Source organism: Equus caballus, chromosome 8 (genome assembly GCF_041296265.1).
Source record: "Equus caballus isolate H_3958 breed thoroughbred chromosome 8, TB-T2T, whole genome shotgun sequence".
In the NCBI taxonomy this organism is placed as follows: domain Eukaryota; kingdom Metazoa; phylum Chordata; class Mammalia; order Perissodactyla; family Equidae; genus Equus; species Equus caballus.
In genome coordinates, this window is record NC_091691.1 from 30,188,791 (window position 1) to 30,215,022 (window position 26,232).

A 26,232-nucleotide genomic window follows, 5' to 3' on the forward strand; every position below is an offset into this window, starting at 1 on the left:
CCCGTGCCCAAGGCCTCCTGTGCTCACGGGTGCTCAGGAGGTGCAGAGAGGAGCATCACTCTCACCTGTAGCGGGCAACACACAAGTGGACCTTTCCCGAGTATCTCTGCTTGGAGGCATTGGAATTCCGTTCATTATCCATCTGTTAAAGACACAAGTGGATACGCGGGCTGCTGAAGCTGTAGGTTTCACACTTCATGCCAGAAACACACAGGGAATCCCTTCCGCAGTCTCACTGGGCTTCAGGGCCTCAGAGGGTGGAACTCTCATGAGACGCTGCTACACCCATATTCTCAGGCTTAGGTCTGAGCCCAGAGACAAAGCGGGTCCCTCAGCGTGGGTTCCTTGTTCACACAGAAGGATGTTTATAAAGAACTCGTCTCCCCATACCAAGATTGGACTCAAGGTGGGGACCCTCCCCAATGTAATTTAAGACATGGGATGCTCACCGAGCCAGACCCAGGGCAAGTGCCAGACCCTGCTAGGCTCCTTGGAAGACACAAAGACAGACAACAGTTTGTGCCCTCTGCCCTTGAGGGGCTCAGTCCAGAGAGGGAGACAGAAGCGCATCGGATCATCCGATAGTGCACTGTGCTCCAGGACTGGGACATCCTGGAAGACTGCGTGGAGAAGGTGACATGGGGTGCACTTTCCTCCGTCCTACTCTTCTTTGCTGTCCCGGAGTCTGCGGAGCACCAGGACTGCCTGTGCGTGTTTCCTTACACCAGCTACGACAATCTCTGGGGTCAGGAGGGGGTGAAGGAGAAGCCCATCGTTGGTCAACGGGGCTGGAGGAGGAAGCGTCGTCTTTTCTCATAGGAGTGGGAGTGAATGTGGGCAGGAGTGTGAGTTCCTTCCCCAGACAGGAAGGCAATGTCTCTGCTCTCGTCCCTACTCATAATACCAGACTCTGCACAGCAGTCGGAGTGGAATTAGACCGTGTTACTCCATCCTAAAACCTTTCAGTGGCTTCCCACTGGGCTTAGACAAAAATCAAGAGCTTCCCTTTGGCCTATGGCCTCAACTCGTCTCTCCACTCCTCCCAGCTCCACTCCAGCCCAATGGCCCTCTTCTGGGCTCCTTCATGGATACAACACAACACAAGTAGCCCAATGGCTGTTCTGAGGAAGGCTGCCCTCGCCTCTGCCTCATCACTCTGGGTCACTGGCTTGTGTCGTCGTCACAACACTCGCTGTTACCTGACTTTTTAAGTGTTGACTTGTTTATCATCTGTCTCCCCAGGAGAACAGCATCTCCATGAGAGCAGGGACCTTACCTGTCTGTTCATGGGGAGCCCTCACATCGGGCAGCACATGGTAGGTGGTCCGTGAAAACTGGTTGAGAGAATTAATGGGAGTGAGGGAAGAAGCCGGGAGAAGGAAGAAAGACGAAGAGGATGAGGAAGAAAGAACGAGGGAGGATGCTCAATGTCACCCCAGACATCATGGCACAGACAGGCCAGTGGGCCCTCTGCCAGGACAGGACTCACGTCTGGCTCAAATCTGCATCTTGGGCTACTGGATCTTGACAGAAAGGTGGGCTTGACAGACAGAGGCTCCGGCTTGTCACGGGGGAGCGGGAGGGGCCGGATATATTCACCAATCGCAGCGCGGCTTCCAATAGAGCTCTCTTGACCTGGCCACGAGTATCAAAAAAATGTGAGAAAGACACAAACAAAATAATAAAGCGCACTGGTCATTTGCCTTCTGAGTGTGCCTTTTGCCTTCGTTGGCATAAGCCTTGATCTGTCTACACAAGCTGGTCTGACCCCACCTCCACTCTGGGCAGTCCATCTGGCAGAGTCCACTCCTGGCTATAACAATTGTTTGGTGGTGATGGTGGGGTTGCACGTGAGATGAGAAGGTACCATCAGAGGGAATTTAGTGGGAGTCATTGGCAAAGAGCATCTCCCCTTGCCTGACTTACAAGTGAGAGGCTATGAGGCTCGGTAATGCTGCAGCCATATTACCACCAGGAGGAGGAAACTTTGTCCAAGAATAGAGCCTGCTCATAGAAAAAGGAGCCATAAGATGGAGAGAGGAACTGGATCCTGGTGACATGGTTGGAGCCCTGAATCCAGCTGTTCCTGAAGCTAAACCCACCTACTCTTCATCTACTTTATATGATAAATAAATTCCTTTTTACTCACACCACGTTAGGTTGGCTTTGCTGTTACTTATGACCAAGAGTCCTAACTCATACACAGGGTGGCCAAAGGGCCTGGTTTATAGCTAAAAATACTTCTTATAAGAGACATATAAGGACCAAAGTAGTTCTCTGCCCTCCCTTCCTCTCAGAGTTGAGAGGGCCGCTTAGGCCTGCCCTCGCCTGGAGGGAGAATGGGGCATGTGACCAGTGCTGGCCTCGACTGTCGGACTGAAGTCAGGCACCCTCCTTAGGATGAGATGGGAAACCCAGAAGCAGCTCTTTCCCTTCCCTGAGCTCCCAGCCCAGTGGGCTGCAGATGCTCCTCCCTGGGTGTAACTGTCCCATCACGGGGTTGCCTCCCTGAAGAACACGACTTACTGAGTCCAAATCAGGAACTGAAACATGATGCAAAACAATGTGGGAGGGGTTCCAACAATGGCTGTGCAGAAGCCACCTACCACAGAGCCCCCGGCTCCAGCCTGACCAAGGGGACAGTGAGAATGCACCACTGAGACAGAGAATCAATGCTGAAATAGGCCCGGGTCCCCTGCTGGGCAGTCAGATCTCAGAGAGCAGGGTCTTGCTCTGGTCACTGCATACAGCCCGAGTGCCCACAGCAGGCCTTGGCCTACAGCAGGTGCAGAGGAAACACTTACTGAATGAGTCGACTCCCAGAAGCCTCAGAAGACCAGCCTAGGACAGAGCCTGGTTGCAGGGTTCCTAGTGCTGCAGACCTGACTTGCTCTCATCTCTCCAAGTGATGGAGAGAGACCCCTGCTCAGGCTTGCCCTGGCCACAGACCCATGAGTGGAAGTGATGTGTCCCGCTTTGGGCAGAGGCTTTTTTGAGCTGGCGTGCAATTGCTGTTACCTTTCCCCTGCAACAGAACATTCCAGAAAGAGGAGGCTCTGTCTGCTAGCCTTGCCGAGGGAAGGCAACGTGGATCCAAGTCCCTAAGCCAGACTGAGAAGGACATGGAGCATGATCGAGACATAGATGTGGCTGTTTAAACCCCTGAGATTTGGGGGGTGTTTGTCACTGCAGCAGAACATGGCCCCTCCTGACTGATACACAGCTTGGTGAACAGCGTGGGATGACGTAACCAACAGAGGTGAATGAATATAGCAGAGTTCCCTCGCATTCACATGTAACTTGCACAATCCAGTTCTCTAGAGGAAAATAATTCATTGGTGTGGTGGGTTTTCCCGGCCATCCTGCTCTGGGTGGATATGAGGTTAGAGGCAGAAACAGGCCATGCCCTTAGGTGGCGCTGGCTCCCACAGGCCCCTCGTGGAGTGAACATGGCACTCTTGTGATTCGACTGCTTCAAGATACATATTTTCTGGAAAATATGGCCGCTAAGCCCAAACCAATGACTTTGTCTGGTGCTTCACCAAAACCAGCTCCAATCCTGGAAGGAAAGCTAGCCGTGCAGGCGGTGGCTCTGGGAGGTGGCGTGCCTCTTCCCAACACGCTCCCTTCCCAGGAGACCCCAGGGATAATTCTGTCCGTGTGCAATTGTTGCCTTGTCTGTTCTCAGATGTGACCCCACTGTACAGAACGTGAGTCCCTCAGGGGCTCTCCATCAACCCTTCATTGCCCTCCTCAGCCCCTGGGCCAAGCTGGCCTCAGGCAGGAGGGAGCTGAGGGCATGAGCACACATCCGCCCGGGGCCTTCTCCGGCCCTGTGCTGGCCCTGCCTGTGCCTCTTGCCCTCGGACTGTGTAAAGAGGGAAGCCCAGCCAGCGCCTGAGCTCCCGGGTGGCGCTCACCGTTAAAGGGATCCCTGCCCTGTGCAGTCCAGGAAGGACCTTGGGGAGGTCTCAGGATGGCCGGAGGAAGCTCTCTCATAGGCTTCTTCCCGAGGACTGATAAGCGATGCCAGCACAGCAAGGATGATGTAAGGATGACGCCAACTGTGCAGGGGCCTTGCGCCAAGTGTGGGGCGAGGCAACAGTTAACTAAATGAGCTAGGTCAGTTAGGATGATGACCTCCCAGTGGCTACACGGAAGCCTTGGCACAAACCTGTTCTTCTGCCGAGACCTGAGCACTCAGCTTGGCAGAGACGCAGTCCTGTTTTGCTTGGTTCTTAGTCAGGGTCCATTTTCCACTGTCATGAATCAGATCCCTTCTTCCAGGTCGATCTCGACACTGAGTCACTCAGGTAAATCTCTGCTCTCCCTCCACTGACCCCTGAGCTTTCCCCAGAAGAACACTGACGTGCCTCGCAGAAGAGAGTTCACATAGCAGGCCCGAGGCTGCTGTCTTTAGAAGGGCTGAGTCCGGGAACTCAGCTTCTACAATGCTCCCTAACCGATGAGGGGTTTCACTGTAACTAGGCTGCGTTCACAATGTGGTTTTGCCGAGCCTCTGCCTTCCTTCTGGCAGTCCGGGATTCTGGCACATGCTGGGCAGAGGTGCCTATGTGACCAGCCCCCAGTAACACCCTGGGCTCCACGTTTCTAACGGGCACCCCACACTCGCGGCTGCATTTTTCACTGTGAGGAGGGTGCTCTGTGTGGCCCTTGCGGGAGGCAGACAGCATAGCATGCTTGCACATGGATTCCTCCAGACACCCCGTCTCTTCCCTCATGCTCTCACTGGGTACCGGTCCAGTGTCTCTGTAACAGACTGAGCCAGGAGCTCAAGTGTATGCTGAGTCCTGGACTCACCGGGTGTGTGCGGGGCTTGGGGACCCTGAGAAACATGCACTGGCCAACCCTGTAGGACCACCCAACCAAAAACTCCTTTTTCCTCCGGTAAGAATGTAAACTGTCTTATCTCTTCTCACCTGTCAGGGTTCACAGCTCAAACATCGTTTCCCAGAAGCGGCCCTCCCTGGCCACCACAGGTAAGCTGCGCTGGTCACTTTCGATCTTACCACCCTGTCCTCACGCCTGTGCCTGGTGGGAGGCCCCCTGGTCATTCGTCTGTCCACTTGCTTCTTGTCTGTCTCCGCCCATGACAGGAGGCTCCTCGTGGGCCTAGCCATCTGGTTAGCACGGCAGCCTCGACACCGTGAACACGGCCTGGCTGCCCTGTGTGCTCAGACGTGTGGGGGGATGGTCAGAACTTCTTGTCCCTCCGTCTGGTTTACATAGCCACTTAGCGCTCCAGCTAATGCCTGAACAGGAAGGGAAACTACAGGCCACTAATGATACTGAAGGGGGTTTTATCAAGATATGAGCTGCATACATCGTTTCAATAACAAAAAGCACCAAAAAGAACTTATCACATGTCTGATAAGAACTCGGAGAAATGGGGAAGTTCTCTCTCTTTTGTGGAATTCCAAAATGGGGTTCAGACACTCATCTCCCCTAAATTTTTTTAGAAAATCAACTTTTTAAACAGATAGATATACGCGGGCCTGCATTCCATTAACCTGTGTGTCGGGTTAACCTCCAGCAGGAGGATGCTCCCAGGCTGATTGGAGAACTCCGCCGCGCCTGGACTGGAAGGTTAGTTAGATGCCTCTCTGATCAGCCTGCCTGCAACTAAGACAAAAATCACCCCCCGCGTCACGCAGAGTGAGACTTCCTGCTCCCCACTCTGCCTCCCAAACACAAATGTGACGGGGAAGCATTACAACGCCCCGCCGTTACCACGGCTGCCTTTGTCGGAACCGACAAGTCCCGTTGGCTGGCCTTGCTGGCGTCCGCAGTCCCACGGTGGTGGCCCACTCTCCCCAGGTACCATAAGAAGGTGCCATCAGACACACTAGCTGTGCATAAGCTCCTGCGCAGCTCGCTGGCCGCCCCTTCTCCACTGCAGCCGAGGCCGGGACAGGCGCTTACCTTTGCTGATGGAGGGGGCTAGTCCGTTCATGTACGGCGGGAAAGGCTTGCTGGGGGACGTGGGGACATCCAAGGAGGCCACAGAGCTGCCGCCCAGCAGGTCGATCTTGCCCGCGTGCTGCCGGAACTTTTCCAGGTCCCGGGACAGCAGGCTGAACTGCTCACTCTGCGTCCGGCATTTCTCCTCCAGCTCTCGCACCTTGCTCTGCATGGGAGAGGCAGGGACATGTGTCACCTTGGCGCACCGTGTGGTGGGGACATGTGTGTGACTGTGAGAGTGTGTGGTGTGTGCATGCATGTGTGCTGTGTATGTGTGTGTGAATGTGAGTGGGCATTATACGTATGCATATGTGTGCACATGAATGTGTGTTGTGTGTATGTGTGTGTGTGCACATGTGTAGTGAGTGCAAACATGTGTGTGTGTCTGTGGCGGGGGCTGCCTCCTACCTCCAGGGAGAACAGTGATAACACAAGCGCCGGTGCAGCTGGCGGGTGGCCGAGTTCTCTCCCAGGGTGCGCGTGGGAAACCACTGGTGCCAAGAATCCTGCAAACACGCAGATCCCAGCCAGCCGCGGATTGTGCTGGGCTCTGCGTGCAGCCGGGCACTTTGTGGTTGGCACGCCTCGCCATAGCTGTTTCAAATTTGGAGCACGAGGCCGTGACACAGCCCGGACTTGGGGGAACGGCTCAGTTGCTAACCCACGGTGCATTTTTCTCCAGGGGCACCCGCCCCTGGTGCTGCAGAGCCCCAAGGATCACCGCTTTAGCAACGACAGCAAACTTCCATCTGCTGGATTTGGTCAGCACCACTGCTGCCATCTGCAGAACCCAGAGGCATCTCGGGCGCTCTGGGGAGAGGGAAGCCTCCCTTGGGGACACGTGTCAGGGAGGGAGTAGCCCGGCCAGCTCCCTCCTGTCTTTGCGGCTCCTTCCCTGGCTGGTTCTCAGATTGGGTGGGCATGAGCGAGCCCCTCTCTCTCCTCCCCGGACACTCAGGGACCACAACCCCCCGCCCCCCGCCCGGTGCAGGAGCAAGCCTTTGTCTCCCATGACGAGCGTGTCAGGCACTGGCCCACAGGCGGGCGCCCGCATCCAGGGGGACGTATTGAGGGTCCCTCTGTCTCTTCACTCTATGGTGTTCTCTTCACGGTGCTTTCCACCCCCGATGTTACACTAGCCCCTGATTATTTCTCATCAGCCTGCAGGACTGGATGGTAAGCTCCAAGCCTTTGCTGTCTGGTTCCCTGGTACTCTCTCAATACTTTGCACAGAACCAGGCACACAGTAAGTGGTCGATAAATGTCAATCAGTGAAAAGAGGGGACCCCTGACTTGCAGGCTTCATGTCCTCATGGTGGTGGCTGGTTTCGTGTGCACGGAGTCCCGCCTTGTCTCCGCTCCTCACTCGATGGTAAACGGAAAATCCCATTGGCTGTATTATTAGTTTTGTGTGTTGTCTGGCTTCTCCCGCTAACATGTCAGCTCTGTGAGGGCAGAATTCATGTCTGCGTCTTTCCTGCTGTATCTGCTACCGAGTCAGCGCTCAGTAGAGGTTTAGTTTAATACAGCTGTGCAGGCTGGGATTCGGGAAGAGCAGGGACCGGGACAGACGGGCCCTCAACCCGACTCACGGGCTCGGCAATAGGCCCCCCTCCTTCCCCGCCTTCTGTGTCCTCCGCCTCCCCTCCACCCTTCTCCCCCACGCGGGCATTAAGCTTTTCAGCTCCTTAGTCCAGAACGAAGTGCTATTTATGTTTGAGATCACGGATTTCTAAAAATAAACCTAACAAATCCCAAACCTGTAATTAATTTCTTCATTCTTGAAAAAATCAGCAGGATTCTACTTTTAAAAAGCTGAATGAGCTTGGTGTGAGAGCTGTCTGCCCTGAGGAAGGCAGAGAACTGAATGGGGCACCCCAGGCCCAGGTGGTGAATGTGGAGAAGGCCGCATCGGCCTCCTGCCTGAGCCTGCTCTGTCGGGGAGACGCACGCGCCCAGGGAGCAGCTCTGACCCCAGAGCAGGATGGTGACATCACGAGCCTCGAGACCAAGGGCTCTGGCGTTCCCCGCTCAGCCCCAAGTCGTGAGTGTGCCCCAGGGCAGAGCTGTAGGCCCTTGGGGCACAGGCAGGGTCTTCAGATGTGGAACAGCTGCCAACTACCCGGCCTCGGGCAAGGAGGGCATTAGAAGAGCTCAGGTGGGTCATCCGCATTGCAGCAGGTGCAACGGTGGGGTGCGAGGACGCAGGTGGTTTGTGAAGAATGCAAACGCTGTTTTGAGGGCCACGTATTCATTTCATTGTGCAGCAGGACAATGCAATGGCACATCAAACCTTGATACCACCTGCACGTGAAAAATGACCCAACTAAAAAGCAGACTGACTTTTCACTTAAGTAACATTCTTGAGACGACAACATCACCGTGAAGGAGAACACCTGTCAGGGCTGGGCTGCTGGAGGTGTGACTATTAACAGGTAACGAAGGTGCATCTTTGGGGTGATGACGCCACCTGTATTCCTGACTGCGGTCACATGAGCCTACACGTGCAATTAAATCCCACAGAGCTCTACGCCAAAGGAAAAAACACAAGTGAGTGTGAAAACTGGGGAAACCCAAACGAGGTCTGGAGTGTGGCTCCTCGTCGGCTTCCTGGTTTTGACAGCGGACTATTGTCAGCTAAGACACTGAGCGACGGGTGCACAGGAGCCATCTGTGTTTTTTGTGTAACTTCTCGTGAATCTAAAATTATTTCAAAGTAAAAATTTTTTAAAAGCGAACAGATGTAAATAAAATATGAAATAATAACAGAGGTGGCTGCAGCTACGATAAAATTCACGGAGGTGGTGCGTGAGTGGCTGGTGCGGGAGACATCAGGCCAGATGAAGTGCAGCCGAGCCTCAGTGAGCCTGGACCGGGCTAGGGAACGGACACACCTCTGAAGCAGAGCCCACAGGCTCAGCTGCCGGACCTGAGTTGCTGGGGGAGGAGGTGGGTGGAGCACAGAGAGGCAGGAGGATGGATGGCCTGCTCCCCGCCAGGCCCTGCAGGACTCTCAGTCGTGACCGGGGAGAGAGGCCAGGAGTCACGGACAGGTGGCTAGACGGCAGCACATTCCACCTGTTACTACTGGATGTCCTTGGTACCCACTGCTGGCAGGGCCCGGGACCTGAGCTCCCTGAGGGCCCCCCCCCAGTCACTCCCTCCTTCCAGGGAACGTGTCTTTGTTCCAGGGTCCTCTTCACAGATGGGGACTGTGACGTCCATTTCCAGCAGCTGGCACAGGAGTTGCCGGTAGAAACGCATGTCGGTTCTGAGCAGCTCGCTCACGTTGTGCCATGATGACGGGGGGAGGGTCCTGGGGGCAGGCAGGTTTGGAGCCAATGTCAAACCATCAGGGCAAAGTGGATGTCCACAGAGGCAGTGGGGAAGGAAAAGGAGAGAAGGGGAGCAGGGCAAACCCAGGAGACTGGGGCACACGGTAACCCAGGCGAGTATGTTCTGTCTAGAGGGGCATCTACTTCTCAGCATGCATCCAGACCCATCATGGGCAAACCTGCCAGGTTCCCGGGAGAAGCAGGAATCTTCATTTGAACGTAAAATCTCTCAGTGTTAAATGTTGCAAGTATTTCAAAGGCTTATAAACAGTCTGGTGACAAGGCCCATCTCCAGACGGACACGGCTGTGGGCTGCCATTTTGTGCCTCTGCTTCAGCTGAAGATGGGGTAGCCTTCCCCACACAGGTCAGGTTGGGCTGGACGGCCCTCGTGGCCCTGTGGATGGCCTCCAGCTGTGTCCTCCTAAGTCCACCACACACAGGATGGTCCCCACAAGGGCTTGGGGGATCTGGGACCCACAATTTACAATCTTTCGGGATGGACGGTGTATGTCCCGGGCAGCTGAACTTCTGCTCTGCAGCCATCCGTTGCCATAACTGAGGACCCCACTCCAGGGTGGTCAGGATACACGTGAGGAAGCCTGCGCTCCAGAGGAAGCTGCCCCAGGACATCTGCTACTGTGTCTCCATGGATGCCCCAGGCATGCTCATTAGTATGGCCAATATGCGGGAAAAAAAGGTGAAATTACCAGTTTCTCCCTGAGCATGATGAATGAGAGAAATGGGTATTTGTGGGTGATGTTAGCGGTATTCAAGATCTGTCACCTGGCTCAAATATCTTAGTGCTCCCCACCCTCGAATGACTAGGGCATACGGCCAGCAAAGCCCTTAGCCCGCATGTTCTTGGGGATGGCCTGCAAGGCTGGGTCTCCAAATCGTCCTGTGTCCAGACACTGATTTGGAGGATTTCTGGGTTGCCTGAGGCCACCAGAACCAGGCCCTGGCAAGCTGAGACGCTTCCCTCAAGCCCACCTTCCAGGCAAGCTGGTGATGGACACTCCCAACAGCGCAGACGAGAGGGACTTCCCTGAGCCACCGAACAGCCTCAGATGCACCACTTTGTGGCTGCTCGTCAGCGCATTTGCTTCATACACGTCTGCGCGTGTGGGGCAATTTGGTGTGAGCCTGGCTTTCACTATGACCTGGGAGCAAGGTTGCAGGGGCATGGCTAAGCCTCTCCACCTCAGATTTCTACGAAAAAGAATCGTGCCAAATCACACCCAGTCGTTTGCGCCTCTCTTCCATCCCCTGCCCCGTTTCTTCTCCGGGTATCAGAGGAAATGGCTTCACAGCAGCAGGCCCCAACTCAGGACCCAGGCAGCTTCCTGTTCGCACTAGTTTCAGGGGGAAAAATAAAGCTGGAACGACAGTAGACGAAAACCAGGGACCCATTAAACCCGAAGTCCATCACATAAGTGAGCTTCGTCAGGCTTCCCTCTTCCCGAAAAGAGGCAGGATTTTCTGCAGGAGCCTCCAGGAACAGTCCCCAGGCCTAGCTGCAGCTGGTGGAGATGCGGGTTGCTGACGCCGGCCCTGCAGCTGGGCTAAGAGCCTGCGATGGTCCCCAAATCACCAGCAGAAGGAACTGCTTCCAACCATGCAGAAAGACAGCAGCAACTGCATTGTTCGACCCTGGCTGGCTTGTTTGAACGTCAATATTTATTTCAGGACTCAGAGCGGGGTCGCCTCCTGGGTGGGCAGCCGCTCTCTGAGTTAAACCGGCAGCATGCACGTCTCCAGCCCCGCTTCTGCCCCCAGAGCCCCAGCCACCTGCAGCAACGGAGCGGAGGGCGGCTGCTCAGAAGCCACTTCGTCCTGACCGTGCTGGGAACAGATGGTACCGCCATCAGGCAAGTAAACTATAATCGGAATAAACAGGAGAGACTTGCAGATTTGGATGTGGGTATTTATAAAGACGAAGGAAAACACACCCAGAGACGTGACTGCGAGCCTTTCCCAAGATTCTCCATGTGGTCTTCTCATCTGACTTCCCGGGCTTCATAAATGGGAGCTGCCAAGTAGGGCGCAGTGCCCTGTAATTAGTGTCCAAACCAGGACAGTTTTGAGAGTAAAGGGACGCTGTGAATAATTAGAACAGGAGGCAAGACCAGGGAGCATCCCAGGAGAACTGGGGCACCCTGCGTAGGGGTGATTTGGGAATAAAGTGTTCTGTGCGGCGTCTTTACGTGTAAACAAGGATTGCGATGCTCTGTTTCATTTGCTGAATACCTACTGTGTGCCAGATGCTGCTGGGGGCTTCTTTTGTTTCATCATTGCTGATGGGGAGAGACTTCGGGGCGTAAGTTGGTAGGAGCCCATCGTACACTGAGGAAAATAAGGCCAAGGTCCCACACCCAGCAATGGGTGGGACAAGCCCAGGCCTCTCTGGCACCAGCTCTGAGTAGACACTAGATCCTGGTCCACCACTCACTTATTAGGGGACCTGGAGGTGAATCTCGTAAGCTCTGTGGGCCTCAGTTTCTTCACCTATAAAATGGGGTGAAGCGTGCCTTCCAGAACCCAACGGCAAACTGTAAGCACAGACTCTAGCAGGAGTGCAGGGGCTCCATGAGCAGAAGTTGAGGTCTTTCATCGTCCGTGGGCAGAGGCTCAGTGTGCGGCACTGCCAGAGGGACAGTAACCCGTGAGTTCATCAGCCGAGCTCCATCGCGCTCCTCAGGTGCCTGGACTTGTGTTTTCAGCGAGCTGTGATAGTTTGCTGGAGCCCGTGCTGGCTCACTAGAGCTCCCCGCTTCTCATCGTCCGCGGGAGACACAGCGGCTTCTCCGCTCTTTTTCACAGCAGCCCCCAACTAAGGCAGACCCTTCACCTCAGCGTAATGCTCATGTTTGCTCTGGCTCTTGCCTGCAACTGTAGTGCACACAGAAAAGCCCTATACATTCATCTGAACAGGCCTTTGATTCCAGGGTCCTTACAGGTAATTGCTCTGAGTTCTGGAATCTTCCCAGGACAATGCAGGCTTGATACTGCTATGTAACCAAGTAGCGAGCAGGGGAGACTCTGCTAAGTGAACATTTCCACTGAGACTCTGCATGCTATAACTCGCCTGGACTCAGCACTAACAAGAGACCAGTGTCTTAAACGGGTGCTTGGGTTCCTGTGTTACTATGTCATCAAAGTGTCCCACTAAAGAACAGTGAACTCTGAGCTGCGGGTTGTATCGCTGGTTGTCCTGCTTCTGTACCGATCTGCGTTTGTCACACGGGGAGCACGTGCACAGATAAGCACGCTCATCGATGGACCTCAGAACTCCCGTGCTGCCCACTGACCAGTTTTCACCCTCGGGCGCCGATTGTGGCCTGGGAAGGGGAGGCGCTAGGGAGATGGAGACGGAGTCAGAGTTAGACGTCGGGCGGCTGAACTGCCAGATCCCAGAGCTTGCAGGCTTTCTCCATCCCTAACCGCCTCACCTCCCAGCTAAGATGCACGGGTACGGGGTTGCTGAGGCTCTTCCCCAGGGAGCAAAGACCCTGTGCCCACCACAATTCCTGGGGGAGAGAGAACGTCTGAGAGATACAGGATGCAAAACATTAAGTATAAATCTTCTTTATCTGCTCACTTCTCAGACTCAACGTGGCTGACGTTCTGTCACACTTCAGGGTCAAAATTGCCTTGTCTTGTAAGGATTCTAGGATTCAGAGGCGGCAGAGACAAGGCCACGGGTCCCCCACATGCAGCTTCCTTTCCTGGGCCCAGGAGACCGCACTTCCTGGCTTCTCTTGCAGTGAGGTTGGGCCATGTCACCAGCTCTGGCTGATGGCCCATAAACGGGGGTGACGTTTGTCACTTCTGTAGCTGAGGCACAGAAGAGCAGATATGAGCCCTCTGTGCCACTTGTCCCTGCCACGGTAACCAGGAAGCCCTGTGCTCCAGGTGGCACAGCCACAAGTGACAGGGAGCCTGGATCCCTGAGTCACCAGTTGGAGGGGAGCTCTGTGGGGCGTTCCCGGACCTGCTGTGAACCTTGTTGACGAGAAATGAGCCTTTCTGTGTTAAGCATGAGATGTGGGGTTTGTCACCACAGCACGCCTGAGCCCAACCTCACTAACACACCTGAGAACCAAGGTCGCCTTTTTGAGGGGACCAAATGCTGCACTGCTTCACCCCTCCGTTCACCCACACTCGTTCACTCGCCAAATGACCATTGAGCATCGTCACACCAGCTTGGCAGGGCCAACTACTCACTTAGGCCCAGCAGCACTGTGCCTGGAGCCACAATACAGGTAGGGACCCACAGAAGCGTTTTCATTTTAATTTCCTTTAAAACCAGAAGAAAAAAGTGAATATAATGATAATGAATACATCATAAGGAGTCCAACCTGGATTAGACTCATCTTTACACCCACACAGATGTAAAATATAATTTTTAATATTTTTATGGAGGAGGGGGCCCATGAAAACAAAGGGGCCCAGGGCCCACGAAAGTCACAGTGCAGCCGGATGGGGGATCCTCGCCTCGGGAGACCCCATGCCTGTCTCGGGGTGAGGCCTGTGTGCTCTTGGAAGTCTCCTCAGAGACCCCAGGATGGAAGGAGCTGCGCGGGCGCCCCCACTGAGACGAGTGAGGGCTGACCCTTGCTCGAGGAGACGACCACAAGCGTTCGGGAGAGATGGAATGAAGTCCCATGAAGGTGCCCTGAAGAATCAGCACAGAGCAGCCCAACGCACACGCAAAGTGCACGGCACTGACAACCTGGCAGGAGCAAGCTCGCCACGGGCCACGCTCCCTGCCACGGGCCCGAGCTCCCCATCCTGACCCCGCTCGTTTGCAAGCACTATCGTCACAGGGGCATTTCTTCCCTGCAGACACTGTTCTCAGAGGCTTCAGACATGTTAGCAGGCGGACCGCCTGTCCTCAGGGCTCGGCTCTGCTCCTACCAGCTGTGCATCTTTGGGCAAGCGGCTCAGTGTCTGTGCCTGATTGTGTAATCAGTGAGATGATACCAAACTCACTGGGTGGTTTGAAGGGTTCGATCTGACTAGTCCAGTGCCTGGCGCATGGTCACCCAGTGATGTAGGCTATCGTCCGCTACTGAGCACCCGCCACAGGAGGCAGTATTCCCAGTCTAGCCGCTGCTCGAGCTGACTCGCAGTTCAACTGTTGGTATAGTTTTGCTGGCGGACTATAGAGCGGACCCTGCTGCCCAGGGGAGGGGTGGGGGGTCAGGATCCTGAGGTCAACGGAAGCCATGCTGAAAGGCAGCTGTTGAGGGTTTGGACTCTGGAGCCAAACTCCCGGGGTTTGAATCCAGTTTTGGCCCCTTACTAGCTGTGAGGTCCCGGCGAGTCATTTAACCCAACTGTGCCTCAGTTTCCCCTGGGTTGTTGTGAAGATTGAGCGAGATAATATGTGTACCATCTCTTAGATATCCCTTAGCTGCACCTTAGCACAGTGCCTGGCAGAGTAAGTGTTCACTAAACGTCACCCTTGTCACTGTTATTGTTTATTATTATTATTACTATTTTCCCTCGCTTCTTTGTCTTGAAATAGCCCCTTCACAAAGTGCCAAGGAAGCTGCTTAACTACCAGAGTCTGAAGCAATCTCTTCTCTCGGCTCTTTGGTTCACAAACAGAGCTCTCCGTCCTGATCCTGGAACAGCGCCTTCTGTTTTCAGTTCACTCCTGACTCCTCTCTTCACTGAGCCCCAAATTGGCCCAGGTTATTCCCCGGGTGCTGGGACCGCTCTCCTTGTACCCTGACCAGGAATAAAGACACCTCCCCTCTCTCATCCCCAACATCCTGGCCATTTATTCATCAGAAAGCAGGGCTTAGAAACATGCATGGAACTTGATTTGCGTATATGGCTGTTTTGAGGGGTTTTGATTCAGCACATTTCCTGAGATAACCCTTATCTGGGAACTCTGTGTTATATCTAGCTGTTTATGTTATATCTAAACAACCCAGAAAAGTGGGCTGTTCTGCTTAGCAGAATATCTGACTGAAGGAGGTCACCAGCTGCCATGTGGGATGGGCCACATTCTCCCAGAGCACGAGCATCCCCAAATGACCACCACACTGCGCGCCTCCGACTGCTCTGTGAGGAGCTGGTGGGCAGGATTTCACACCTGTGGCTTCTTGTCAACGCTTCCGGGGAAGGAAGGTGGGGTGAGGGGTGGAGGCTCAGGTTACTAAGGTGCTGAACCCCGGATTGGCCAAGACCCCCAGGGGGCTCGCTCCTTTAAATATGCTCTCCTTCCTGTGACTAGCCTAGTGGACTCTCGAAACGGTGCTTCTCAAACACCAGCTGCACCAGAAGGACCCGGAAGGCTGGTTACAACACAGATTTCTGGGTCTCTCCTCCAGAGTTTTGATTCGGCAGGTCTGGGGCGGGACCCAATAATCTGCATTTCCAACAAGCCCCCAGGTGCGGCTGCTGGTCTGGGAATCCCACTTTGAGAGCCACTCGTCTAGAAGCGGGGAAAGCCATCCCTTCTGCGCATTCATGATCAAACTCAGAGTTTTGGAAAACACTCAAAACCCTGTTCTGAGGGACAGCTCAGTTTCTCCTCTTCCTCTGGGTGGCGAGAAAGACAGCTGCCTCTTAGTGGGAAGAAGGAAGCCGCCCATGCCGGCTGGGGAGCCCGCTGTCACACGGCAGACACAGAACAGAAAGGTGGAACGTTCAGGCGCCGGGTTCGAATCCCGATGACAAACCGACCGAATTCTGGGCTCTCAGCCAGGCTCTCCATCACGTGGCTGGCCCAAGGGTAGAATCAGCCACAACAATTTCTCCCCCTGTGGTCATCTGAATTCATGGAACGTTCTCCGGCCTGAAAGTTTCAGCCTTGGCAGAAAATGGGAAACCAGGTTCGCTGGGCCTGCTCAACGCTTCAGAGAACAGAACTGTGTGTCCTAGCCCCAGATGACAGCACATCCCCCATGGAGCTCCTGCCCGCAGCTTCTCGGCTCCCCGCCCCGAGGGGCCCGGACCCCTCCCCACCCCCGCTGCAGCATCCGAAAGCTGCCGCTGGGTCAGAACCTCGAGCTGCCTGGTTTCGGAAGAACTGGCGGGTTGAGCAGGCCCAGGGACTCGAGGCTGCTTCCATGCACAGGGAAAGCATCACCAAGCACGTGGGGCGGGAACGCCGTTCCCTGAAATACCTGCATGCTGTCCAAGGTGTGCTGGGTGAGAAGCGAAGCAAACACGATTACAGGGCGACCTGGCGAGGAAGGAGGACACGCAGCCCTCGGCACGCCTGCCTCCAAACCAAAGCACGGCAGGACAGCCACCACAGTCAAAGCATGCACTGCCACCAGCCCCGGGGGACGTGACCTCAGCGGGACTGTCACTGAGCAGCAGCCCAGAAGATGGATTAAAACAACAAGGACAATCAAATCAATGGGCTTCGGGCGACTGGAAGGAAGAAACTACACTTTCAGCCAGCAGACTATGCAAATGACAGTGCAGTGGTCGAGTCGGGCAATGGGAATCCAGTGATTTTCCCGCGAGATGTATGGGGTTGGGGCTCTGTTGCCACTCTCCCAGGGTATGTATTTTCCCACCTGCTATTCATCACACTCGTCCCTCCAGATATTCATTAGCTAATGGAGGCTTTCAAAAAATCGATTTTAATATATATGATGATAACGAAACCTTTTCCTGTGGGACGAATAGATTTTAAAAGGCAACATAAGAGACGCATATATTCTGTTTTAAGTGACTGCTATTCCCCTGGGGACAAGGGACGAGGTCATCTTAAAGAGGACAACCACTCCCCATACCTGGGGACAGCAGGCCCGGGAAAAGGCCTTCTTGGCCTTTCTTGACGGAACAGAACTGGGGAGGGAAGACACGCGGGGCCAACCCACACTATGCAGGCACCCTCTGCTGCTGTGTCCTTCACTAAGGGGTCCGTAATCGCCTGACCTCTGTCTTCAGCAGGTAGAAGGCCTAGCCTGCTCATTATGACTCATTTATTATTCATGGGGGATGCAGACAGCAAGGCCTCCGGGGTGATCCTATGAGTTCCATTCAGGTTGGCCCGTCCTCTCCGGAGGAGGCTGGAATCAGGCCACAAGCCAATGACAGAGGAGTGGTCACTCTTGACACACCACTCATGCTAGTGGGACTTGCCGCCATGTCCAGGCCAAGCCCCCACCATCAGGGCAGGTGAGAAAGCCCTTGCAGGGCTGAGGAGGGTCACTCACACCATGCTTGCTGGGGACGGTGCCTAGGGAGTGCCTCCGATGATGCTCACTGCTTCGATTCCCTGGGTCATCCTTTCCCTAATCCTGCAAGTGCCTCCCCACATGCTCCCTCAGGATTAGTGCTGTCCGTTAAAACTTACCCTCCATGATTCATCTGATGGCAGACGCCCACAGGAATGGTCCATCCATGCTTTCTCCTTGGGAAAATCATCCCCATGCCAGTGAGCAGACCCATCCCCAGTGCTTCCCACCCAAGAGGAGGCAGCAGAGGACAGCAGACCACACCTGAGACCCACAGTCCTGATACTGGGTGTGTGGCCATGGGAAAATTGCTTAACCTCTCTGTGCCCATTTCCTCAAGTGTAAAATGGGATTCCTAACAGCACCTATCATGTAGGTTGCTCGTGCTGACGACATGGGAGGATGGGTGAACAGCAGCTAGTACTGGTACCCAGCAGGCTCTCAGTAAACGCTGGCTATTATTTCTACTCGCAGCATTAAGGCGATTGTCCCCGACCCCAGCCAGCCCAGAAAGGAGCCAGCAGGGCTCCATCACTCACCTCTAGCAGCTGCACGGCGCCTTCATGTTCCTTCTTAGCTTCAACCTGAGCCTTTTCATGACAGAAAGAGAAAAGAGTAAAGGTTTAAAGGGGGAAAAATAGAAGAGAATCAGATCAATGCCCACAGTATCAGGGAGTGGCTCACTGACTCTATCTCCCTAATAAGCCTCTAAATTCTAAGGGTCTAAATCTGTTCTCATTGTTCTCCCCCTTGGGGCAAGTCGGAGTGGACTCTGGTTGGGCTCGACGCTCTCTGTGAAAATGGAAAGAGTGCGCTGGCTTGGCTGAGACGGATGGGCTGGTGGACGACGGCCGGGGCGCGTGGGAGGCTGATTCTGTTCTGAGAAGGGGTCCCCCGCGGAAGGCGGCTGAACCCAGAACAGCAGGACAATTCTTCCCGAAGCCTCAGGTGGTACCGTCATTTCCCCAGACGCCCTTCACTGCTTGGGAAGCAAAACACAGTCACTCGAACTTGACCCCCAAATAGCTCGAGGTCTGCTGAGGTCTCCGCGGGACCTGCAGCAGGGGCCACGGCGGGGTCCTGAGATCTCACATGCTCTCGGCAGCTCAGCCTGCGGTGGGGGGGCCGCCCTCTTCAATTACTTGAAGCAAAGCCATCTGCTCCGCAGAATGAGAAATGTTACCAGTTCAGCTAAAGAAATTTGTCAGCATGGCTGCAGTCTGGGCCACACGGCAAATTCATACAAACCCGAATGCAACATTATTCTTTCTTGTCCGCGTAGACTCTGAGGTTCTGGCATTGCGAGGACAGTAAATATCTGCCACATTTGCCTGCCTGGCACTTGTGTCCTCCTCTCCTGGGAAGACCCCCTGAATTTGCTGGGGACCTAGGACCCCCGCATACTGAGTACAGGAGTACAGGTCCAGACTCTCAGTGAGTGGTATACAGCGGGGTGGACAGCCCAGTTAGAGCAATGAGACTGTGACTGGGAATGCTGGGAGAGAGGGAGGCCCCTTGCCTGCTGGACTTGAACCTGAGTGCATGGGAGTTTGAAGCAGCTGCAGCCATCTTGCTACCACGAGGGGCAAGGCTAGAGCAGCCAGGGGAAACCAACCAGGAAGCCGATACACAGGAGAACAGAGGCAGGACAGCAACGGAGGTCTGACGGTGCAGGGGAGGCAGTGGACCCAGCCGCGCCTGAGGCTGGAGCGCTTGGGCCCTGGTTAGCCGTATCTGAACTGCACAACTAAAACCCCCTTCTTGTGTTTTCTGTGAATTGGAACCAACAGTCCTGAGGACTATAATCGTCAGCTGTTAAAGAATGTGACACTTCCCATTTTAAAGTTGGAGACACCGAGGTTCAGCAGGAGTCTGAGGCTGTGTCACAAGACAGAAGAAACACCTGCACTATATCCCACATTGCTTATCCCATCAAACTGGTTTCCCTGGGCTCACAACTATTCCCAATGAAGCAGAAAAACACGATTTTTTATTTTCATTTTTTTTGCTGAGGAAGATTCACCCTGAGTTAACATCTGTGCCAATCTTCCTCTATTTTGTGTGTGGGTCGCTGCGACAGCATGGCCACTGATGAGCTGTGTAGGTCTGCGCCCAGGCCACTGAAGTGGAGTGCGCTGAACTTAACCACCAGGCCCCAGGGCCGGCCCCAAAACATGAATTTTTAAAGAGGATTATCTCCTATGGGGCACCTGCCTCTTAAAATATGGAGCACAATAACGAATCCATTATATTACATTGAGATTTACATTTAGAATTCTGGGTTCAGGAGGAATCTTTTCTCTAGGTCCTGGAGAATAATTAGTGATGGATTATTCTACACCATAAATAAGCTAACGAGCCTCATCTTAACAGCTTCTGCTTCTCACTCGCAAACTTCTGTGGGTCGGAATGTGGGAGGGCTTGGCTTCCCAGCACAGACCAAAAAGGAAACGTCGTCCGAGATTTCATTCACGTGCGTTTCATTCTCACATATTTCCAGCACGGCTTTTAAGAGCCGGGCAAGTGGACTGAACACAGAGCATTAATTACTCCGTTCCTGAATTCAGCTCCATCTTCAAATGCTTCAAATTGTTCCTTTCAAAGTAAAAACCATAAGAATGACAAAAAATAACAAAATAGGGAAAAAAGACAAACAACGAGAGAGCATATAGGGATTATATAAATAACACCACCATCGAGCCAGTGGAGTCGAAGATAGTTTTCAACTGGCAGGAGGGAAAACAACAGAACGCGCCATCGCGGGCTGTCAGCGCCCAGCCAAGCTGGCAGGAGCTACTCTGCTTCCGGCTTCAAGTGAAAATCAGAAGTTCGTTCTCGTAGGCTACTTGCAAGCTGGGCCATTTGGGCAATCAGAATAGACTGTTAAAATTAACAGCTAAAATTGGCAGTGCTGAAATCTTGCAAAAACCTAAGCAACAGCTTCAGCGAGGCTCATTTTGGGGGCCCGTTCCAATATGTGGGAAAGCTGAGACCTCCATTTAGACACCATTCCCGACAGAGCACAGTGAAAGTGGAGCGGGACCCGGGCTCTCAGGGGCCCCGGAGAGCTGCTATCAGAAGAAGGGGCCTGTCACCCAGGAGTCAGATGTCCAGGGGGTGGGTTACCCGGAGCAGACGCAGTGATTTCCAGGGAGAAACAGAGGCGCAGAAGGGACGGCAGATCTGTTGACCAAGTTCTGGACATTTGGCTTGGCTAGACTGGGTACTCAGTACTCAGGACAATGGGCCACCCAAGGACCACGGTGACTGGGCCGGGATGATGGACGCTGGTTAGCATGGAGCAGGGCAGGGTCACTGGTGGGTGCTGATCATGGTAGCTCCACAGAAGAGCAAGTGAGGTTTGTGAGACTAGGCTGAGTGCTGTAAGGACCCTGGAAACAGGGTCCCCGAGTTCCTCAGTGCTGGGGAAGCCGAAGCCGACATTCCAGGAGCGTGTTGTCGGAGAAAACAAGACCGAGGCCAATGCTCCATGAATGAATGCAGAGGGTCAGTCTGTGATGCCCTTGCCCTCTACACACAACTAAATCCCAGCGTCCGGGGGAGACCCTCGGAATGTGGGCGAAGCCTTGACTATGCGGAGCGTGGCGTGTTCTCTTAGCACCTTAGCTTCTCCTAGTATCGCGCATGTCGGTCACAGCCATCAAACTAAGAGCAGCCACTCCACTCCACTCTGGAGGGGTTCTGAACAACAGGAAAGCCGGTCAGGTCTGCACACGAGCTTCAAACATGAAAAACCCCCTTGGCTCATACCCTGGATAGTTAGCACTGCCACTCGTAATAAGACAAGGATGTCACCTGCACAAGAAACTGTGACTCTGAAGAACAGGGGCAGCTGGATCCTGGTCGCCATTCACCCAGAGAGAAGCCTCGGGGTCTCGGCATCAGAGTCCCCAGGGGCACGTCATTTACCTGAGGCGTCTCGTCTGAGGGGGGACCTGCACCCCACAGGTTGTGGTGAGGGCCGACTGGCGTCTCATTGTGTCCTTCTACAGGCACTGATGGAGTATTGCTTAGCATTCACCATCAGTTATCTTGGTCATGTTACTTTGACCATAAACTGCATCAAACGATGGAACTTACTAGATGCCCCCCTTCCTTCCCTCCTTCCTTCCTTCTTTCCGTCCTTCCTTCCTTCCCTGCTCTTGAGCATCTTCATTCGTCAGTGCTTGCTGAGTACCTGCTCTGCATCAGGCGGTGATCTAGGAGTGCAGACACTCCACTCTGGAGACAGACAATGGGCAAACACAGAAACAAGCGAGCCAGCTTACTGTGGCATCACTAAACGGGGGGCGTGGCCGGGAGTGCCGGGCAGGGAGTGGAGTCCACTTAGGCAGGGTGGCCGGGCAGAGACTTCAATGACAAAAATCAGCCCGCTCTGCCCAGGGACCAGGCCTTCTGTGCGAAGACCCCGAGAGGGGCGGTTTTGTGTGGTTGAGGACCAGAGGCCAGTGTGGCTGCAGCACGTGGACGTGGACGGAAGGGAGCGCGGGAGGAGCGGGGGAGGCAGAGGCGGGCAGGGCTTAAAGGAGGTGACGTGTGCATTCCAGGTACTGGGCCCAGAAAATTCTAAACTTAGAATAGAAGTTCCCAGGGCAGCTTTTATTATTGTTGTCATCATTCACAGCCTCTTCTCACACCATCTTCCTCAAGGCTGCGTCACCAGCCCCTGAAACACTGCTGACACAAGGTGCTCAAGACGGGTTTGCTGAATGAACGAAAGCAAGGATTCTCACCTGAGCTCGCGGCTCCATGAGCTTCAGGAAGCAGGGGTCCCAGGAGAGCCAGGTGGCTGTGGCGGCCGGTGGATGGGCCTGTGCTCTCCTTGGCTTCCTTTTAATTTTTTAAACTATGCCTCCACCCAGCGACCAGCGCGAACGGTTGGCTGGAGGGCTGTATCTGACCTTGATCCCACGGGAGCAGCCTTGGGCATTTGGATTGTTTGTTCACTCATCCTTTCTTTAATTCGACACGTTTTCACTTGGACATTAGTTCGCTCGCTTCTCTCAACCACCACACTGGGCGGAGAGAGGCGCCAAGCTCCGGGCAGAGGGAGGCCCCTGGAGAAGGCTCTGGGGAGCGGGTCCCTGTCATCAGATGGATGAATGCCAGTGCTCCCTTAGGGTGGCCAGGGCTGGAGGTGAGGCAGAAACCACAAAGCAATCTCCAAGTACTATAGAATGTGGCAAAACCCACCTCTATTGCACGGAGAATATACTCCTGGCTTACTTACACACATGCCGTCCATGAAGAAAGAGAATAGTGCAGATCCAGAAGCAGAGGATCCGACGACGCACAGCGGGTGTAAAGGGCTTCCCAAGCTGACGGTGAGGCGAGCTCCCGGGCCCCAGCTCTGCCCCAGCCTCAGAAGCAGCAGCCTGGACCGGGGGAAGCAGCAGGGGCTCCAGGCAAGGTCTCTCCGGGAAGTGGAGTGAGAGCACCCCTAAGGAGGGTGAGCATCTCGAGAGGAATTAACGCTCTGTCGGAGAGTCTGGGGACAAGGCAGTGACGGGCACATGGAGGCCAGAGCAAACGGACAGAAAGAGGCGAGGCACCACAGGGAAGAGAGAAAGCTGCCCAGAGGAAACGGTGCCGTGCGCAGAGCCCGGGAGGGCAGGCGAGGACAGGTGCTGCCGAGGACGGGAGTCCGGCGGAGGGCAGGACGTGGGAGACCGACCAAGTGCAGCGTGGAGTGGAAGGTCGGATGAAAGAAGTGGGGCTCAGAGGCGGACTCTGACTCGGAGATCTCAATTTGGGAGCTGCCACACACAGACGGCATTTCAACCCACAAGAGCAGACCTGGTCGCCGAGGGAGCAAGTGTAGACCGAGAGACGCGGCTTGTGGACTGAGTCTGGGGGTACACCTGTGATGTTTACAGGGGATCTGTGTGGAAGGAGGAAAACCAGAAGAAGGTGGTCCCGGGAGCCTGCGGGGGTGGGGGTCCACTACCTCAAACTGCCTCTGGGTCAGTGAGGAGAATGAGAACAAGCCCCTGGGCATGGCGTCCGTGATGGGCGACGCATCGTGAGCCGCTGTGCTGACAAGATGAGGGTGGGGGTCCCGTTGGAGTGGGCTCAAGACGGAGCTGTAGTCAGAGAGCAGAGGCAGCTCTTTAGAGACGTCTCACACTGCTGGCTCATGAGGGTCAGCTTTGGACCTCCCATCTGGTGACTTTTATCCTGGTAGGGGGACAAGAGGCAGACTTTGCTGGATCCTCAGCCTTACAGTGGAGGCGTTATGGCTCAGTGGGTTAAGTGCAAATCCGTTTGCATCACTTATTAGCCGGGTGACATTTGGCAAGTTACTTAATCTCTTTAATCTTCAGCTTCATCCATTAGGAACCGGGATGATAATGATAGCACAGTGCGTAGGGTTCAAATGGGGACTAAGTAAGATGATGCACATTATCGAGAGGCCCTGGCACCCAGTTGGTACTTGGTCTATTTTTGGGTAAAGATGCCATTTGTTTCCTTGGCGTTTCCTGACTACTCTGGTCTTACCCCACGACGTCCCCGGCAAGGAAGGAAGTCTTCACTCCCATTCCCACACTCCCCACAGCCAGTCGATGGGGTCTGCGCGGCCCCTGCAGTGTTACATGATGAAGAAAACGCCCCCTCCACTCCAGTGTTCTCAGAAAATGGAAACACGGAGACGCTCACTGGCCTGAGAGCATGACAGTGCGCACTTACGTTCCTACATTTGTACCTCGGAGCCTCTCCTCCCGCTTCTGAAAATGCCCCAACTAGTAAACTCAACTGAGCATGTTTGAAAGACACCATGTGTGGGGCTTTCGCAGAACCCTTGAGATCTGAAAACTCATTTTGTGTTTTTTCAGTGCATAAGAGAGGAGTTTGACCAGACTGATCCCTGAGTTGCACAGACCCATCCCGCTATCTTCCCATTCGTGTGTGAACAGTTTCAGCTAAATTCCATTCGGGTGGAGTCACTTGACTGTCATGGTGGCTGTCAACGATCTTTTCAACTTTTCATTCCAGCACGCAGTCAGAAACATGCGCACTTCACAAGTGTACCTCTCGGCGCCTCTGTGCCTGAACCTCAATAGACCAGAACAAATGAGCTGCAGTGGGTCGCTCCTCCCGCCCAGATCTGCCTCATGTCTGAAGACGGAGGCACTGAGCCCCTGGATTCCTCCTCCCTTTCATCCCCTGACACTGCTGCTCCCACAGCCTGCCCTTGAGCTAACTCCTTCCTCCCCGTTATTACGGAAATGGCTTTGCGTCTGTCCATCTGCACTGCTACCACCCGGGTCCTAGACACCAGGCTTCCTACTGGCCTTAACGGGCACCCCTGCCCCGCCGTGCATCCCTCCCAGATGTTCAAAGGCTCAGAGCCCGGCAGCCGGTTTCAGCTCGCTAAGGGCTGCTCGCTTCCTTGGGATGGAATTGGGCTCTGACCTACAGTGGCAAAGCCACCTCGCAGCACCTCCCGCCCACTCCACCCTGCCCGCCCCCTCCCTCCCGGCAGGCAGGCTGCTCCCTCCGTGGGGCTTGCACACGGCCCTGCCTGCTGCCCTTGACTTCACCCTCGCGAAGCCACTGCCCCGTTGTCCATCCCTTCATTCTGTTTGTTTCCTTCACGGCATTTTCATGGTGAACTTAACTAACTCTTCATCCACTTGTCCACTGACGCCCACTCTGGGAGGGCAGAGGCCCCGTCCCTCTCGCCACTACGTTCTCGGTCTCCAGAACAACAGCTGAGCGGCTGACACACAGGTAACAGACAGCCATTTGCTGAATAAATGATTGAATGAATGAATGATCCAATTGGCAGATGGAGCGTGGCGGCCGTCCATGGTGGAAATCAGATGCAAATAAGAACTCTGGAAAAAATTCACCAGTCACATTCTGCTCAAAGCTCACCTTCCTCTTCTATAGAATCAGAGCTCTAAGAAATTACAAAATTGGCACATTTGGATTTCACTAGTTTCGCTTCCTCTGCTCCCCACACTAATGAGGCATCGGCGTGTCCAAAATAGAGACAATGATGAATGTGGGGAGAAGGGGAGCGGAGGGAGTCGGCTGATGCACGGGGGAGAACATTGGAGTGGAAGGACACCGTTGGCTCTCGCGCGCTTTCCTTGGCATCAGATGCTGAGGAAACAGAACCCCAGGCTCCTGGAGAAGGCTCTGTTGGGAAAACTGACCGGCACCCCAGCTGGACAGCGTTTGTATTTCTTCAGGCTTATGATCTGTCTCAGATGCACGCAGCCTGGGGACACAGCCTCTGAGGTCGCAGTGAACACGTGCAGACACCGTGCGGGCATCTCCCGGGCACCGGAAGGTTCCTTTCGCACAGCGGGAGAAGATAAGAGGAATATTGCTGCCCGTGTCCAGTAATATCCTTTCTGGATAACATCTAATGAAACATTGCGTCTCAGGGTGCCAGCCAACTTATTACAACAGGTAATAAGGACTGTGACCGTCCCTGTCTGCGCTGGCTTAATGAAATCTGTCCTTAATATGAGGTCCCGATAAACGATCGGAGAAACAGCATCAGAAGTCTACCCGGCTGATGCTACACGCTCTGCTAATAAAGTCTGGAGGGGGCCAGTGCCTCCGACAGGTGCCCGTCCCAGCCGGGCGGGGCAGGCAGTCTGGGGACTTTATTCTGAGATCCAAGACCTGGAGAGGCTGTCAGACACTGCAGGGCCTGGCCAGATGGAG

At 54.4% G+C, this 26,232-nt stretch overlaps 1 protein-coding gene across 31 annotated transcripts in view; it reads right to left on the reverse strand.

The window, feature by feature from the left end:
• RIMBP2 (RIMS binding protein 2) overlaps positions 1-26,232 on the reverse strand; it is a 250,731-nt gene that overhangs the window by 44,551 nt on the left and 179,948 nt on the right. For all 31 annotated transcript variants that reach the window (XR_011441402.1, XR_011441401.1, XR_011441400.1 and 28 more), the window contains 4 exons: positions 18,069-18,119; positions 5,944-6,148; positions 1,490-1,635; positions 66-142 (listed from right to left, as the gene is read on the reverse strand). Coding sequence is in view for 27 of the 31 variants with exons in the window: in XM_070275539.1 (XP_070131640.1) it covers positions 66-142; positions 1,490-1,635; positions 5,944-6,148; positions 18,069-18,119 (479 nt within the window). In the remaining 4 variants the exon portion in view is untranslated. The remainder of the gene's footprint in view (positions 1-65; positions 143-1,489; positions 1,636-5,943; positions 6,149-18,068; positions 18,120-26,232) is intronic.